The sequence below is a fragment of the Larus michahellis genome, chromosome Z, assembly GCF_964199755.1.
Source record: "Larus michahellis chromosome Z, bLarMic1.1, whole genome shotgun sequence".
Lineage (NCBI taxonomy): Eukaryota > Metazoa > Chordata > Aves > Charadriiformes > Laridae > Larus > Larus michahellis.
This window is the reverse complement of record NC_133930.1, coordinates 9,845,758-9,862,970: the sequence shown is the minus strand read 5'-3', so window position 1 is coordinate 9,862,970 and position 17,213 is coordinate 9,845,758. Positions and strand designations below refer to the sequence as shown.

Below are 17,213 nucleotides of genomic sequence, written 5' to 3'. Positions count from 1 at the left end.
TTCTTCACAGCTTTCACAGGGACTGGGCTGGGAATGCTCTCCCAAAGCCCTGGGAGGGGCAGAGAAACTGTAACGGTACACAAGGGTTTGGACCTAGATGCAGCTTTCCATGGAGAAATGTCCGGTCTTGCTTCTTAACGCCAGCTTCTGCTAGGTAACCTCTGGAGTCAGGAGGTGCCTTGCCCTCAGCCCGCCATACAGATGTGGGGGATCAAACCCTCCTGCCCCACAATGTGGCTGCAAAAGCACCTGCAGCCTCTAGGTCAGCACAGGAGTACTCATCACTTTGCCATCCTGCAGGAATTTGGGAGGGAAAGAAAGCTGAAAGCAGGGTACTGTGGTTGCACAAGCGGCTTAAGGTACTGCTTGGTCCATGCATTTAGCTTTTAGGACCTCAGCTGGAGCTGGAGAGGGGCAGATAGGACCCTGTGTTTTAGGTGGCAAGTGATGAAAACAGCATGGGTTTGAGTAGGACATTTTTGTCACATTTCGTTCCTTCTTCTGAAACTCCTGAATTCTTTGCTTACCCATGCAAGCAATAAAGGAAATGAAGAAAACCACCCACTCTGTCTCACGCTGAAAAGGAGGAGGAAAAAAAAAAAGCTAAGTTGGGTCTGAGAAGCGGGTGGAAGGGGTGTGGTTACCCGGGAGGTGTGTCAGGCATCGCTGAACTTATTTATAAGCGAAGGCATCTGTGCTGGGGAAGAAACCTCGCTGAGGCTTTGTCAGCTGCTGCTTTTCCCCTGACACCACTCGAAGAGCACCTCTGCTGCGATGGGGAGGCAAAAGGACGTTCTTGCTACTATTGAGGAGCACCTGAGGATCAGAAACAAGCTAGTCCGGCAAGCGCTGGCTGAATGCCTGGGGACACTGATCCTGGTGGTGAGTCCGTGCTGCCGTGCGGGGATGCTCTCCATCTCCTGGGTGCGGGGAGAAATCGTCTTGGTGATGGGGCTGCACTGCTGCCAGAGTTTGCACTGGGGACGAGCCCAGCTCCAGTGCAACCTGCCCCCTGGGGACTGGAGAAATCCTTATCCGCAGCAAAAAGATTCATGCAACTTGCCATAGGACGACCTTTGGGGTTGCCGGCAAAGGGTGGGCTCCGCAGAGCTGGGCAGGTGTCTGGGGGCTTCCATGTGTCTGCAAAGCACAGGGAGCAAGAAGTCTCTATGCAAGCATCAAGTGTTTTGCTAGAGATCATGCAAAACTTCCTTTCTCCCTGCCCTGGAATATTTTCTTGGCACTGAAATAACTTCCAAGGGTTATCACCCGGGGAAGTGAAAGCTTTTTCCTCATCTCGCTTTGTTTTCCTTGTGCATCCTATGGAGAAAAAGTAGCCAGAATTTAAACTGTTGCAGTGGGTTTTTTTGCTGTTGGCTGCCTGTCCCCCAGGGTCTTATCAGCTGGGCTGCACGATGCCTGTGCCGGCTGCTGATCAGGACCTTGCGCTTGCCATGTGTGTGGCAGTGCTGAGCTGTCAGTTGATGTGTTCTTAAGTGGCAAATGGCAACAAAACTCTTCTAGTGCTCGGTGTCCGAAGGGATGGGATATAAGGGATGAAGCAGGGTGGGTATCTCTGTAAGTGATTTGGTTTGAAGGTGCTTTGGGCAGCCCTGGCTTGCTTGGAAGTCTGAGGCAGATGTGAACAGTTAGGACAGGGGTGTGTGAGGAGCAAATGCTGGCATAGCAAAACCGGGATGGGGATATCTGGCTTCAGGCAACTGCATCCGAAAGTGCAGGACTGCGCAAGAGGCCGCGAGCCTGTTGAGTTCAAGTTGCAGCAGAAAAGGGTTGGTGTTCACCCAGTGAATACCTGCGGGGGAAAATTTCTCTGAAGTGATGCAAAGCCAGGGCAATCCTATCGGCTCCAGTGGAGTGATTGTAGGTTTACACCTCTCTCTAACTGGTGGATGATTTGGTGAAGCTGCACATGCTTGTGGGAACAACACAGAAGGACCGACACACTATCTTATGTTTTAATAAATAAAGTTCTTTTTTGATTGGAAAGAGGAGACTACTGGGTCTTGTGTGGGAGGATACAGGTCCCCCTAAAATGCTACCACTCTTAAAAGAAAGCAGCTTTGCAAGGTGCAGTGTCTTTATCATCAGAGTGACGCACCTTTGGTGATTTCCAAACAAGTCTTGTTGATTTTTCAGAGAAGGATTATTTGGGATTAGGGTGGGTAAAAGCTTATAAGAAAGTGATTAACAGGTAGAAAGTTGCTGTCCGTGAATCACTGATGTTGCTGCAGTTAGTCTCAGGACTGAAGCAAGGTAAGGCTTTTAATATTGCTGGAGAAAAGAAGCAAGCCTTTAGCCACGTGGATCGGAGCTTTCAGAAGGGCTTGTGATCCAAAAAATGTTCCTTCTTCCAACTGCATTACCTGGTGTGACAGAGACAAAACCAGGGTTTACAGAGAGGGAAATGGGTTCCAGGGCAACAAGCCTGCAGTACGGCTCCGCTGGGCGTCAGTGCCCTTCTGCCTTGGAGCTCTCCCAGTCTATTGTGTTAATGAAGTGATTCTATTTATTTTACTTAAAAAAAAAAGTAATTTTTTTTTTGCTCCCTACCACCCCAATTCTTTTGCATCTTTTTATTATATCACCTGCCTAAAACAGAAAGCGCCTTGAAGATGATGTTCTTCCCCTTTCAGGTGGCCTGGGTATTGGTTTGAACTGGACAGTCCCAGGAGAGAGATTGTCATTCTGTACCTTGCCAAAGCCCCTGCTGCCCGCCGCCCCACCAGGAGGCTGAGCTGGGTGTGCATGCATTTAGCTGCATTTTGAGCCTGGTAAATCACTCTTACTGTCTTCAAACAATAAAATACCTGAGAAAAGACATGTGATCCATGAAATTGTCTTCACCGAACATGGAACTGATTGAGCATAAATATGCAAATATGTCCAGAGCAGAACAATATTAGGGATGGATTTAAGGTTTGATATTGTTCACACTGAAATTAACTTCCTGAGCTGAAGGGAAGGAGACTGTTTAAAGTTTGCAGCTTACTTTAAATTTCACTGTCTAATGTAAAACTTGCCCCACTGTGGATATTGGCACGGCTTCAGCTTCTTCCCTCCTCCCTTTCACTCCTGTAACGACCGCAGCACGCTCAAGCTCTTCTAGAGCAAAGCGATTTCAGACCCCTGCAAAGTCTCTTTGCCTGTAAGAATTAACCTGGTGCTTGATTTTATTTTTCTTATTTTTTTAAGGAGGTTGGAAAGATAGCAGAATGTTAAAACAAAATAGTGCCTCTTTTTTTTTTTTTAAGATAAGATAAGAAAAATAATCCAACTAAAGCAGCCAAGCCCTGAATAGCGCAAAGGCGAGGTGCTCTTTACTTGCAAGCTGCTTTTGCTGTGTACAGCACCTGGCACAACACGGTATTAGTCTGCAAGTAGTGTCCTTTCTGTTATAAGAACAGTAATGCTGATTCTCCCTTTCCTCTGATAATTAAAGTGACTTTCTTTTTTTCCCCTCTTCAAAACGCACTTTCCAAGCAGTACTTTAGGTTTGAACTTTATACCTATGTCAGAAGCACCACTTGCTGGCAATAGTTAAGCAATGCAAACGCTGAAGGCATTTTCCCAGTGGCTTGCTGTTTGTGTTATTACTGTAGCAACCCACTAAAGCTGGATTTCCAGTGTGCCTCCCTTAAAGGCTCGATCTGTTTGCCTTGCTCTGCCGGCTGTAAATACCAAAGCTGGCACTGTTTGGTTTTCACATTTGCAGGAGAAGGAACTCGCTGTTTACAATTGATTTCCAAGCCAGACTAACTGTGATTCACTGCTGTGGAGGCACAAAGACAGAACAAAACAATTCCTAACTGCTTTTCAATCAGGGCTGTCTTGACTTTGTGGCCAGGTGGGAGCTTTTTGGAGTCTGAGTGAGCTGAAGACCACAGAAACCAAAGTTGCAAAGTGGCTGGGAGCCTCAGTGAACGGTTGGCAGTGCAGAACTTAAAGTTGCTGCTCATCCCGCAGCCGTCGGGGGCTGCACAGCAATCCCCGCAGCCGCTGTTTGATTTGCGCCAGTTTGCTTGAACCCAGCTTGTCGCATTTGGAGAATGTGATTTTTTAAAATTTTTTTTTTTTTTTGGTAATTTTTAAAATTTCTGTTTTTTCTTAATGCTTTGATAGGGTTTGAAAGGGGCCGGAAATCTTTGCTGTGAGCATGTAGAGCGCTGCTTATCCCCCCCCTGCGAAGGATCTGCGCTGCCGGGTGTGCAGGCGTGGGAAGTGGCAGTGCTGCTGCTCTCCCTCACCTCTTCCACCAGAAGAGCTCAAAGCTCTTCACTAACTGTCTGAAACTGTCCCTCCTTGCTATCCCCATGCAAGAGCAGGGAGTTTTCTCCTTCCTACTAACAGGACAGTTCAGGCACCAGGACTTGCTGTCAGTGGGAAGGCAGCTTTTCCCCAGCAGTGCCCAATCCTGTGAGCAAAACCCCACCAGTTGTACAGGTCTTTCTAAGAGACAAAACCTCCCAATCTGAGGGATTCTGATGTCTGAGGGATATCAGAATAAGTGTTTTGGTTTCCATGGTTGTGTATGGGGGAAACAAAGTAAAATAGTGAATTTCGTCTCTAATGCCCGGCTCCTCTGCTGACGGTTTCTCAGGTTTCTTGTGCTGAGCGCCGCTTGTCTCCCCAGCTTTGTGCAGCATTGTTGTAGCACGTGATGTATGTGCAGCACAATTTTCTGTAGCCCCTCTTATCTCTTGAGTCCTGCAGCCCTGCCTGGCTCCGGGACAGTGTGAAGTGCAGAAAGAGCCGTAACATGACGGACCATCTGTGGCTGCCCTTCCCTGTAGGACTGCTTCAGTCCAGGGTGGTTCCAGCTGAGTTGGGTAAGAAGCCCGACTGTGGGTTCTAGTGTTTCTCCTTGCCTTGCAAGGACCAGCCTGGTTGCTCAAGAGTTGCTTTAGGGAAAGGCAAAAATGACGGTGCTCCTTGCACTGCCTGTGTGGCTGATGGAGATTGTCCTGGCTGCATGGGCCATGGAGTTGAGGAAGATGTCCTCATGCTGTTTGAGCAGAAACAGCAATGGGGATGGATCTGTTGTCAGTTCTTCCCGGCTGGGTCCTGCTCCTTGGGGAGGGCAGCAAGAGGCCATGGGGGAGACTTACAGTGCCTTTAACCCCTTCTTGCATTGAGCTGTGGAGAAGGAGTTGGGAATTTGTTTTGAACTGTCTGTAAAGTGATAGTCCTCTGCCCACTCTCTCCCAACCTCCCCCTTGAAGGGAATGTAGGACAGCCCTAAATTCCACTCTGATATGAAGAGAGGGATCCCTTTGTGTGTCAAATGCTTAAAATCTTCTATCAATACTTCAGTGTCTTTTCTTTCAGAGTAGACCCCTGGTTTGGCTGCCCTTCTGGCATCTTCTTCACCAACGGAGGACAGTGAGGGCTGAGCAGCCTTTCCTGTCCACCGAGGTGATTAGGGTGGATTTACAGCAGGCTCCTTGTCTAATCCCTAGTTTATTTGCTGGCTGAAGAGGAAGCTTGTAACTCGGGTAATAACACTCCTCATGGGCTGCGCGAGCAAAACTTTCCCATCTTGATTTAGAGATCAGTCTGTCTGAAGTCCAAAAGCAAATGCATCCAGGCCTTTTGTGCTGTACCTGAAGGTGTGAAAAAGCACCCCAAAGAAAAGTGGAGGCAAGCGAAGGAGGAAACATGGCTGTTGTGCAGGGGAGTGCTGAGCACTACCTTTCTCCCAAGTTCATGTTCAGAGCTGCTTTTCACAAGGTCTGCCTATAAACTCCGGTGGCCTCACTTCTTCATTACCTTTTTCAACTTTTTTTGTGTCCTCCAAGGTGCTTTCCTACCATCCCTGACTACCTCCAGAGCTTTCTTGTCTCCAGACATTAAGATGGGGTGTTTTTGCCTTGGGTGACAAAAACGAAATGGCCAATCTCCAAACATGCCCTGGACACAGGGAGTTTAAGGTTCTCCTGCGTGTGACGTTTCACCCAGTGACCTGCTACCATTTCCTGGTTTTGCTGCTGCTGCTTCTGGCTGTCCCTTCCGTTGTACAGGCTTTGGAGTTTGTCAGCCCCTCCACCCTTGAACCAGTTCAACTCACAGATCCTGCAGAACATGAGTTTTGTTATTTTTCACAGTGCAAGGAGCTGGATTAACTTGTGAGGGAAGAGGAGAAGCGTGCCTGTTGGCAGGGAAAGCCATAGATCTGCCAGAGCCAGTAAGATGAAATTAGGGAGCAGGCTTCCATCAACCTGGTTAATGGGTACATTGACCTCAATTCCTAGGACAGTAGCTTTAATCCATTGGAGTGATGCTTTGTTGCAATCATTTTATTAGCACTTTAAAACTGCTTTTGAACTTGGCTAGTGGATCATGGGGGAATAGCCATCGACTGCTGCACATGCTGCCATGTGAGGGGCTAACCTGGCTTTCTGTTGGCTGGGATGTTCTTCCACTAATATTTGGGTTTTTTTAACAGCAACAACAACAAAACTACCAAAAAAAAAAAGAAGAAAAGAATTGTTGGAGGCAGGTTACTAAAATCAAGAGTTGAGGTGTCATCTCTGCCTTGGGTGTGCACCACTGTCTCCGATTGTAGTTCTGTAATATTGACTAAGAACTTTTGTATCCATTGCATGCACTTTAAAGCCACTGGGATAAATGCTGAATTGCTTTTATTTGACCTTCCTTGCATTTCAACTCAAGCTAGATGCTCCTAAACACTTCTCCACTAGCGTTAGAAAAGGAAGAATTAAAAAAATGGATGTTGAGGGTCTCCAGTCTCGTATATCCTGGGAAAAGGAATTGGAAGGAAAACTAGCAAATAGCAGAAGTGGAAATGGTGTAATTAAAAATTGTAATAGCCACTACCACAACAAAACTGTGTAATGTCAAGCCACTTGCCACAAAAGCACGGGTTCCATGATTTGAACTGGTTCCTGAAAGTCAAACGCCATGGATGGATGTCATGCATGAGAATATATGTTCATGCTTAGTGGACTCCACTGGTGCAGGGTGGAATGGCACACATGCATATCAAAGTTCAAACCTGTCCTTTAATATCACCTTACTCTTTCTATCTGCTGAGGGTCAGGTTTTCTACTGTTACGCCAAATTAAGCCAACTAGTGCTCAGGGCTGATCTGATAAATAATTGTAATGCTCCTGTGGAGTGGCTCCGGGCTGTTTTAACATGGCCCATAGACTCTCTTCCGAGGAAAAGCTGGAGAGCTATTGCCAGGTGTACGATGGAGGGAGAGGAGGATGGGGAACAACTTCTTGAGAAACGGCAGATCTGGCCTTCCTCCAGGTTAAAGGAGGACCTTTGTAGGTGACCAGGAGGATGAAGGGGGGGAAAATTTACTCTGTGGTTTCTGCAACCAGAAGTTATGTGGCTAGTGAGCCAACCACCATCCACTTGCAGAACTGCCAGTTCTTTCAGAGTGAATAACACAAATACCTTAAACAATTGGAAGAACCTGGGGCCAACTGTGACAAACTCAGATGCCCATTGCAGCTTTTTGTGGGCTCAACCCCTCCCTGGTCAGACCGATGAGCTGTGTGGCATTAGAGAGCTGAATGCCATGGTCAAATAAATACTCTCTCTAAACCTCTGTCTAAAGCATGCTGGTGTTCTTCTGGGGTAAGGGAAGGAACAGATGTCACACTGGTCATTAGCCGGTATTTATTTGCTCAGCTGGGGCTACGCTTCCTCCAGTGGTTTGGGCATAGCTGGGAATAATGGCTCTGTTTGCTGCATGATAAACAAGACTCATCTTTTCTGTCTTTGCCTGGGTGTCTTCTCTAATGTGGTTTCCCAGCTGGTCAGCTCAGGGTTAGGACATTGAAGGGGCTGTTCTGGCTGCACCCAGTAGAGAGCAGTGTTGGACGTCCCCTCTCCTGAACTAACGAGTTCTGCAGGTTCCTTTGTTCTTTATACACAACATCCTGTGTTGGGGACCTGGCTCCTTGTCAAGAGGCACCTGTGTACAGAGTGTCCACCTCCTGAATCAGCCTGCGGCCTACCTGGCTGCTGCTTTCCCAGCAGGCTGAGTGCAGTGTTTGCTTTGCTAGTAATTCACCCGTTGTCACGGGGATGAGAGGGGATGAATTAGGTGTGGTTTGGCTTTGCCCCTGATCTGGGTTGTGCATTGCTCAATGGGCATGTCCATTATTGGCAGGAGAGGTGAAGAGAGCTACCCCTGTTGCCTATTTGGTGTCTTATTCCCTAGGAGCAGATACTGCCTCTGTGGCAATTGTGTAATTCTGGGATGATGGAGATCATAGAAGCAGAAAATCTTGATGGGTGTAGATATGGGCATGTGGTCAGTAGAAATAAGGCAAGCCTTGATCCCTAGATTTAACGATCTCAGGAGCAAGCTGTAATCCCTGTCCTAGTTTAAGGATGCTCTCAGTACCTGCTGATGTGATAATCCTTGGTATACACCAAGAATCAATTCAGGTGGAGTTAGTAGAAGACAAAAGCATGCAGAAGATCAGGATTAGGGCTCCTTAAATTATATAGTGGGTAGTGGAGAGACTTGGACCTGCAGAAAGCCTCCAGCTGGATGAGTGATGAACTGCCACGGGAATCTGACCTCTGTTGTTAAGGGCGAGCGTAGGAAGGATGGCTTTTGGATGTGGTTGGGAGGAGAAGGATCACCCATTTGGAGCACACGTCTTTGAGCAAGAGCACATGCCTGCCTTAGCTACTGGGAAACACCCCTTATGGCTCAGCAGAAACTTTTGTCCCCCAAAGTGCTTAGTGCAGCCATGATCTTGGACAGAAGTCCAAGCATCTGGCTGTACTAGTGGTAGACTGTCTGTGGAATATGGACTTTTCTTGACGCTGCCTGTGCCATGTTGGTGCTGCAGAGATGGGTCAGCTGTGTTGCCCTGATCTTTTCTTACATGGTTTTGCCACTGGAAGGATATGGCTGGTTTTGGATGGCGTGGCCTTTGCTCAGAGTGCCCACAGCAGAGACCATCCTTTGGGGCTGGCACAAGTGCAGGTATGTCAGCCCAAGGAAGCAGCTCCAATCCCTCCGTCAGCCAGTGCCACCTGAAAGAGGACTCCATGAATGTCAGGCTGTGTATGACCTTCTTCAGTCATGTCCGTATTTCCAGGCATTAGCAAAGTTGGCCCCTGCCATGTGACACTGTCAAAGAATTAGCCTTTTAAATGATAAGGACTCATGTCCCTCATCTGAACTGTAAACACCTCGGTCCAGGGTGCTGTTTGTCTGATTCTTCTCACCTATCACCTGAAAATCAGATGGTTCGACAAAGACCTCCAGTCTCTTGGAAATGTGATCTGTGGTCTGATCTTGCTTTTGATTTTGGCCCCGGCTTTGTTTCCTCCTGCCAGAAGATAGGCTTATTCTGTGTCCTTTCTCCTTCCTTGCTGCTCCTGAAGATAACGCCTAGATACTTGGACCACAGATTGAAGGCTTTGAGTGATGGGTGGGCTGTGATGGTGAATGCAGGTGTAAGTGGAGCAGTTACAGGCGCTGGTCAGCAATTGCCATGATATGAAACAGAGAGGGTAATTTCAATCTCTTCTTCTCCTCCTAGCTGTTTGGCTGTGGCTCCGTTGCGCAGATCATCCTCAGCAGAGGGACTCATGGAGGTTTCCTGACTGTTAACCTGGCCTTCGGCTTTGCTGTGATGCTCGGCATTTTGATCTCGGGACAGGTATCAGGTACGTTGTGGCTCCATGTGGGCTGGATTTCACTTGTGACAATTGTTGTGTAGGCCTAGATGGCTGTGCTTTTCCTATGTGGCACTGGTATGGAAACCAGTGTCCGTTGCCTCGTCTCTGGGATGCAAATTCTGCCTGTAAAATGCAATAACCACCAACCTCTCTGCAGGTGGACATCTGAACCCAGCTGTCACTTTTGCCATGTGCTTCTTGGCTCGGGAGCCCTGGATCAAGCTGCCCATTTATGCCCTGGCCCAAACCCTGGGGGCTTTCCTGGGAGCTGGAATAGTCTTTGGGCTATACTATGGTAAGTGCAGAAATGTTCTGTGTTTGTTGGGGTGAGATGGATGCTCTTCATGACGCGCTGCAGGGAGGCTGGTTCCCAAATCAGAGAGAAGCATTTTCTTGCAGATCAGAGATGTGAGGAACCTCCTTACTGTGTTTCTTGGGGGGGCTTTTCTGTCCTCATACTGATGATGGTTTCAAATCAATCTAAAGGCCAACCAGCATTGTCAGTGTGCGAGTCTTTGTCCTTGAGTACTGATCACTGTAACATGGACCAGTGGATAGTCCCGATTGTAGGTACTATATGTATTTAAACAGATCTTTCAGAAATGCTGATGAAACACTAGTAGTAACGGGGATTTTCCATCTGTGCATTGTTCCACAGCCGTTCTATCCTTTAAAAAAAGACTTCACCATGGACGCCTTATGCATTGTCTCATGTTAACTTCCAGACAAGGGGAATTTCTAGCAGTTTCTGCTGTGTTTATCAGAGCGATTCTATACTTTGGAAAGCATCCTAGAAATCCAGTTCCTCATGCACCTGTTCCTCATCACAGGGCAATATTCAGTGGGCAAGAACTGTCTCTTTGTGCTGGAAATTGCTCTTCCTCAAATATCAAGGGTGACATTTTGACTCAGATTTTGCCTCCTGATGTCTGTTTCTGGCAATAGGAGCAGTGTTCCCTGTAGCTGAGCAGGACATCTGGGTCAGTGTACCTTCCACGTGAAGGGAGGAAGTTGCCACTTGGCACTAGCACCAACTGCTTTTCACTTTAGATAGGAGGAGGGTGACCTGCCTTCATCTCTGTTAACATCAGGATTTCAGTTCAACACCAGTTACCTTTCTAGTTGGCGGGCTGAAGTCTCCTCTTCAGAAGAGTTAATCCCATTTTATCTGCCTAAACCACGGAAGAGCTACCTTCAGAAAGTGTCCGTTTTTCTCTCCACTAACCATGGAGAGAATCTAGACAGCCTGCCTAGGTTAGTCATCCAGCTTCTACATAGTGGTAGGTAAGGGGCTGACTGCTCTACATGAAAACCATGAGAGGTAAAACTAATTGTGTATTGGCTTAGAGGAAAGTGCAAGGTCAGCCCAAATCCTGCTTGCTGCAGATCAGGTCCGTAGCAGTATCTCATGTGTTGATACCAAGTCTGAGACCACAGGATTTTGGGTACCTTTGGGAGAGATTTGAAGTCAGCTTAGTGTTTACATTTTGGTTCTAACTCTTTCCTGGTGGCTGGCAAGCAAGAAATATTAGGAGCAGGGACTCAGGCCACCTGCCTGTGAGCCTGACTGGTAAAATGCTGTGGTGGATCACGCCCTAAGTTTTCCAAATGGTTTTGCAACACATAGCAATGGGGTTCTCAGGGAATTCTGTCTCAATACTCATGGCTCTGTGGAACCTACATTTTAGTCATTTTCCAAGCAAGGATCTCTTCTGGTGCGTGTTGGAAAATGACTGACCTCTCTGCCTTTCTCTTTTTTTTTTTTTTCTTTTTTTCCCTCCTCACCTCTAGATGCCATCTGGGCTTTTGGCAGCAACCAGCTGTATGTAACAGGACAAAATGGCACTGCTGGTATCTTTGCCACCTACCCATCTCAGCATCTGAACATTGTGAATGGATTCTTTGACCAGGTAAGAGGGCACTAGGAGGACAAGGTGCATTTGAAGAGGAATCTTTTGGGGTGGTTCTGGGCTTCTCCTTTAGTTACAGAATGAATTAAAATTTAAAGAGAAGATACCCAGAAAAGTTTTTACAGCTGGCACAGCCCATAGGAAGAGCAGAACCAGAGAGCACCCTTAGGCTTGTGTTAAGGGGATTAACCACTTGCATAAGATTGGCCAGGACACTGGTGAAAAGGATAACACTTGGCCTTAGCCCCTGAAGAGCAATAGCATGAGGAAGGATGGCTCTTCCTCACTCTGACTGTACTATTGTGGCTATTGCACAACCCAGAGGTCACCTAGATGTGGGGTGGTGGTTGGTGTTGGAGGTGACTGTCTACTCCTTGACGTGACCATCAAACACAAAGGGACAGCAGCCACCCAGCTGTGACAGGCTGGAGGCATGTTCAGGAAGGTGTCTTCAGCTTTTCTGGCTGCTCAAGTAGTTATTCATAGTTCTTCTATGAGTAGGGAAAAAGGTGTGGGCTTGATCGAGCCCGTGGGCTGCCAAGAGAAGCATGTTCCACTATTTCATTCCCGTGGGTGCTCAGTCTACTGTAGTCTGATAATGCCATGAGATGACTTAGTGCGGCTCTTTGAGTTTAGAGAATGAGTCCTAAATGCATGGGACTTCAGAGGAGTTAAATAATTTGATTAAAAGATTAACCTGGATTAAATTATTTTTCTTCACCCTCTCTCCCCAGTTTATTGGCACTGCCTCCCTGATTGTTTGTGTCTTGGCTATTGTCGATCCCTACAACAACCCTGTCCCCACGGGGCTGGAGGCTTTCACAGTTGGTTTTGTTGTCCTCGTTATTGGAACCTCCATGGGCTTCAATTCTGGCTACGCTGTCAACCCTGCCAGGGACTTTGGGCCTCGTCTCTTCACAGCCATCGCTGGCTGGGGCACTGAAGTGTTCTGGTAAGTGCTTGCCAATGAAAACCGTGTGTGTCAAGTTGTTTGTGGCTCTAGCATTATAAAGAGTCTTAGCACCCATGAAGTATCTTTGGATTTTATAAACATTTTTAAAAGACAGTGTTTGCTCTGCCCCATTTTCTTAAGAAATTGTAGAAGCTTGGCTGTTTCCGGCAGTGAGACCACATGACCTAACATGGCTATCAGGGAGGTAATCTAAAAGCATCCATGAGAAGTTCAGGTTTACCCTGAGCATTAGCCTATCATCATTTTCTTAGTGGTAGAAAATGTAAGGCATTTGTTGTATTTGGATTTTGCTGTTGCTGGAGAAAATTGAGAGTGCCAAGAGCGGTACAGACTACCTGCTTTCCTGCAAGCAGTGGGAGGGAAGTAAAGGTGCCTAGTTCAGGTACTGCAACTGCTTCTCTCCTTTCTTGGTGGAGAGACAGTCTTCAAAATCCTGGAAATAGCTGTTCTGAATTGCTTGTCATCTGGACTTGCAGTGAGAGGCAACACTTGCCTTGGAAATCGCTGTGCACGTGCAGGTACTGTTGTCTTTTGCAAGTCAATGGTAATCTTTGGAGGTGACCATATTTTGCGTTGTTCCAGATCCAAACATGAGTATCTTAATGTGTAGGGTGCAGTTCTCACCTTGTGCATTTTCCCTTTGTTTTCCAGGACTGGTAAACAGTGGTGGTGGGTTCCAGTTGTTGCTCCATTCCTTGGGGCCATTGCAGGAGTGATTGTCTATCAGCTGATGATTGGATGTCATGATGAGCCTTCTCCACCTGCCTCTGAGCAGGAAACAGTCAAGCTGGCTAACGTGAAGCACAAGGAAAGGGTGTGAGGAAGCCTAGAGCTGGCAGACATTCATTACTCAGGACTCCAGCTGGCAAAGAGGAGGAAGGAGTTAAGAAGAGCTTCAAGAACAGCAGGAAGACCTTTTTTTCCTGTCTTGAGATAGTCTAGCTTTTTTTTTTTTTTTTTTTTCACGTGTGTGCGTGTGCGTGTGTGTGTGTGTGTGTAACCCTAATGCATTTGCTTTAGGCATTTTCCTGTGACCCTTTCCCCAAATGCAGTATCATGTAATCTTTCCCTAGTAGAAGGGAGTTGAGGACTGTAGGAATCAGGAGAGAAGTGGGCATTGCTGTCCAACGTCTCCAACACGGGCCAGTTGTTCAGAGATCTGGAGCTCTTTTGGCCTGTGTTGCTGGCCTTGCCTGTGAGCTTGGCATACTGTTTCCCTCCAAACCTGCGTACCCATCTGTACACTGGGCATCGTGCAAAACTTAAATTGTTTTGCTAATATGGAAACTTCTATATCCTGGAAAAATTTGCCCGTGATTATACTATAGATCAAATTCATGCTTGACGTTTCTCTAAACTCAGTAACTTGTCACCAGGTATGAACTTGTCTAAAGGATTTTTATTTGCCATACTCTTTATATCTCCCATGAATTCTTAGAACATCATATCAATCCGCTGATCCATGATGTCAGAGCAGAGTGTGAGAATGCACTGGATTTCAATTTAATATTAAGACAAAATGTTTACAAACCACTGCACCCTGGTGTTCTAATCATGATTTTTAATATTGCCCACTCCTAAAACATAACACATAGGAAATCCTTGTTCTAGCCAGGGGCTAACCTGGGAAGAAAGCTTGGGTCCCTGTAGCAGCTTTTTCAATTAATCAGCTTTGTATATAAACTGCAAGCAGATAATAACCAAGTTCCACTGGAAACATGGTGTTGCTAAAGTTGTGTGTGTTCATGTAAATTTCACAATAGTGTTTTTTTTTTTTTTTAAATAGATTTATATATAAATATACTCCTTAAAGCTGTTACTAAATACCAGGTTTGGGATGAGTCAGTTTAAAGATGTGTGGAAACTGCTGGTACTTTGACAGCTTTGAGATCTTGTCAGATTTTCCTGAGGTGGCCTTAGATTATGGCATTGTGTTGTTGGAACATCTCCTCTCGTACCTTGCAGAGTTACTGGGGTGTCCCTGGTACTCACAGCTGAAGAACTGAGGTCAGGCGCCTCCTGTACTAGCAGTTCTGGCATCTCAGGGGATCTCTGGCTCTCCCAAGACCATCTTATTATAGAGTATTTGAAATGAGCAGTATCGGTTGTGAAAGAATTTGTAGGCCCCATGCCACTGCATTAGAGAAACTCTTTCAAAGCCTATTTCTTTAATGTATGAATTCCTTGAAATATGTAACTTTGTACACATTTCCAGTCACTAAAATGATGTATTCTTTTTTTTTCCTTTTTAAAAAATAAAATGTCAATATCTACACTGTAAAATGCTGATGTTGGTTGTATTTTTAAGCAGCTGTCAGTAAACTTTGCCATGGAAAGGAAGTCATCTATAGCAATAGCTTCCTCAAGCGCTCTTCCTCTTCAGCCTGTAAGAGCAAAAGGGGATTAACACTTTCAGGCAATACATCTACACTCGCCATTTGTGTCTTATTCCTTTCCCTTTTGGGCTGTTTTTTTGGGGCAGGTGGGAGAAGACGGGGTGCCTGTACTCAGTGCAAAGGCCAAGGTATAGGCTGTTGTCCTGCTACTGGGCATCTTATTCTTCAGGCAAAAGGAACATGAGATCAGCGTTTGTCCCTTGCCCTTAGTACTATTTAGCTTCTCTTACTAGTCTTTCAATTAATGCCATTCTTCTGAGCATCTTTCACTTGTCACTTCTTTTTATTAGCTATGCCATGCAAGGAAGAGTATTACAGGCCTGAGCCCAGCGCTAAAAGAATTACAGAAACAGCTTTCTTCCAGCCTGTGTCCTCTGTAAATACAATTATTGTTGCTCTTTGGCTGGTCCATGTCCTGCGGTATTTTTCCTGTATTAATTGCACTGCCTTAAAATAGCTCATAACTTCCCATACAGTGCCATACCGAACAAGTCAGTGAAGTCTGGATGAATGTGATTTCCTGCAATTCACCAACTAGAAATCAAATGGCTTTTGGCAAGAAAGTTGCTGAGTTTGTTTGGTGTGCTCTATCTGCGGTTAGCATGCTGCTTTATTCCATATCTATCTTGAAAGTTTATCCCTCAAAGTCTGTGTAGAAGTCTTGTATACTACTGTGATCAACTAACATAGCTGCAGAGGTCAATTCCCACTTCCCTTCAGGACTGTTAGGCCTTTTTCTACTCTGCTTCCACATGGTATCTTCAACATACTTGATCAATGTATAAAAATTCTTACTGCAGACCTTATGACTTTTGATTCAAGGTGTGGGTTTGGGGTTTGTTTGGGTTTTTTTGTTTGGGTGTTGTTTTCTGGTTTTTTTTTGTTTTGGTTTGTTTTTTTTTTGGTACATTCTCTCCTGCTTCCACCTGGCATGAGCCCTTGCATTATCAATGCCTCAGCGGTCGTATGTTAATACCCTTACAAAAACTGCACTAAAATACCAGTTTCAGGCCAGAATTTTTGTCTTAACTATATCCCCACTGTGTAAAGCTTCATCTTTTCTGGGATCTGTTGGAGAAGCACCAAGCACTGCTGAGTAGAGAGCCATTACCCTGTGGAAAGGGGCAGGCTCAGCCTCCTGTCAGCAGAGGGGGAGCTGCGGAGAACTTAGCTTCACCTTCCAGAAGGGTCTGGCCCATATGAGACATAATTAGGGCAGGTCTTTGCTGCCCTAACCATGGAAGGAGGGCAATGCGCAGAACAGTTCGATGTGCCAGATTTCAAGAGCTGTAGAAGTGTTATTGAAGCATAAGGAGGGAAAGAGGGAGTTAACCGCAGATGGCATTTTCCCTGGCAGCAGGAACCCTTACGTTGCTGCAAGTTGTTGTTCTGTTTGTTTTCAACGTAGCTGCCTTGAGAGAGCTTCTGGGCGTTATTCAGCTGGCAGGCCCATGCAAACGAAAAGATTTTTTTTTTCTTTTCTTTTTTCTCCACACTTAAATTTCAAAGGCAATGAATCATTTTGTAGTTAATGCCTTGTTTTTGGAGTCGCTGGAGAGGTAAGACTCATCTGGCCAAATATAGTCATCCGGGTTTTAGGTCAGATGAACTCCAGCTGTCAAGCTGTTGAAATATACTTACTTTGTAGGAAGAAATAAATCTTTGGTTTAAACTATTCATGCTTGACAGGGAGAGTAATTTGTCACTGGAACAAAATGTTAAAAGATGTTGTGGATTCTCTATTGTGTGAGGTTTTCAAATTAAGACTGGCTGTGTTGCAAAAAACTCTCTCAGTTAAATGGCAAGCTGTACTCTTAAGAGCAAGTCCCACTGGAGGAAATTCCCAGACCTCTATATTACAGAAGGTCAAGTTGACAGGAATTGTCCCTTCTGACTTTAAAACCTCTGAAATTTATAAGGCAGGCTGCAAGTGGCCAAGTATTCAGGTCCTCTTGGTTCTCAGCTGGTCTAAGCTCTTTGCTGCGGGTGTTGCAATGTGGTGGCACACCATCTGTGACCTGGGGAAACCTGCTTTTCGTTCCCCATTCTCCTGGTGCCTTGAGACGTGTATCTCAGGAGGCTCTCCCAGCTCTGTTTGCTTTGTCTGTCCGTGAAGTGCTGATCTCTTCCAGACCCTGCTCTGCTTCATCTTTGTGGGAGCAAAGGGGCATCATGAATCAAAGGGCCGACACTGCTGGGCACTGTGGTGCAGGAGGGAGAATAGTACAGCCTCCCTTT

The 17,213-nt window shown here is 46.1% G+C and overlaps 1 protein-coding gene across 1 annotated transcript; it reads left to right on the top strand.

Moving 5' to 3' along the window:
• The first annotated feature begins 693 nt into the window (after positions 1 to 693).
• Positions 694 to 14,862, top strand: LOC141736435 (aquaporin-3-like). Its single transcript, XM_074570588.1, has 6 exons — positions 694 to 882; positions 9,558 to 9,684; positions 9,854 to 9,991; positions 11,488 to 11,606; positions 12,341 to 12,558; positions 13,231 to 14,862. Exons 1-6 carry the CDS (start codon positions 775 to 777, stop codon positions 13,397 to 13,399), a joined length of 879 nt encoding a protein of 292 aa, XP_074426689.1. The 5' UTR covers positions 694 to 774; the 3' UTR covers positions 13,400 to 14,862.
• Positions 14,863 to 17,213: the final 2,351 nt, after the last annotated feature.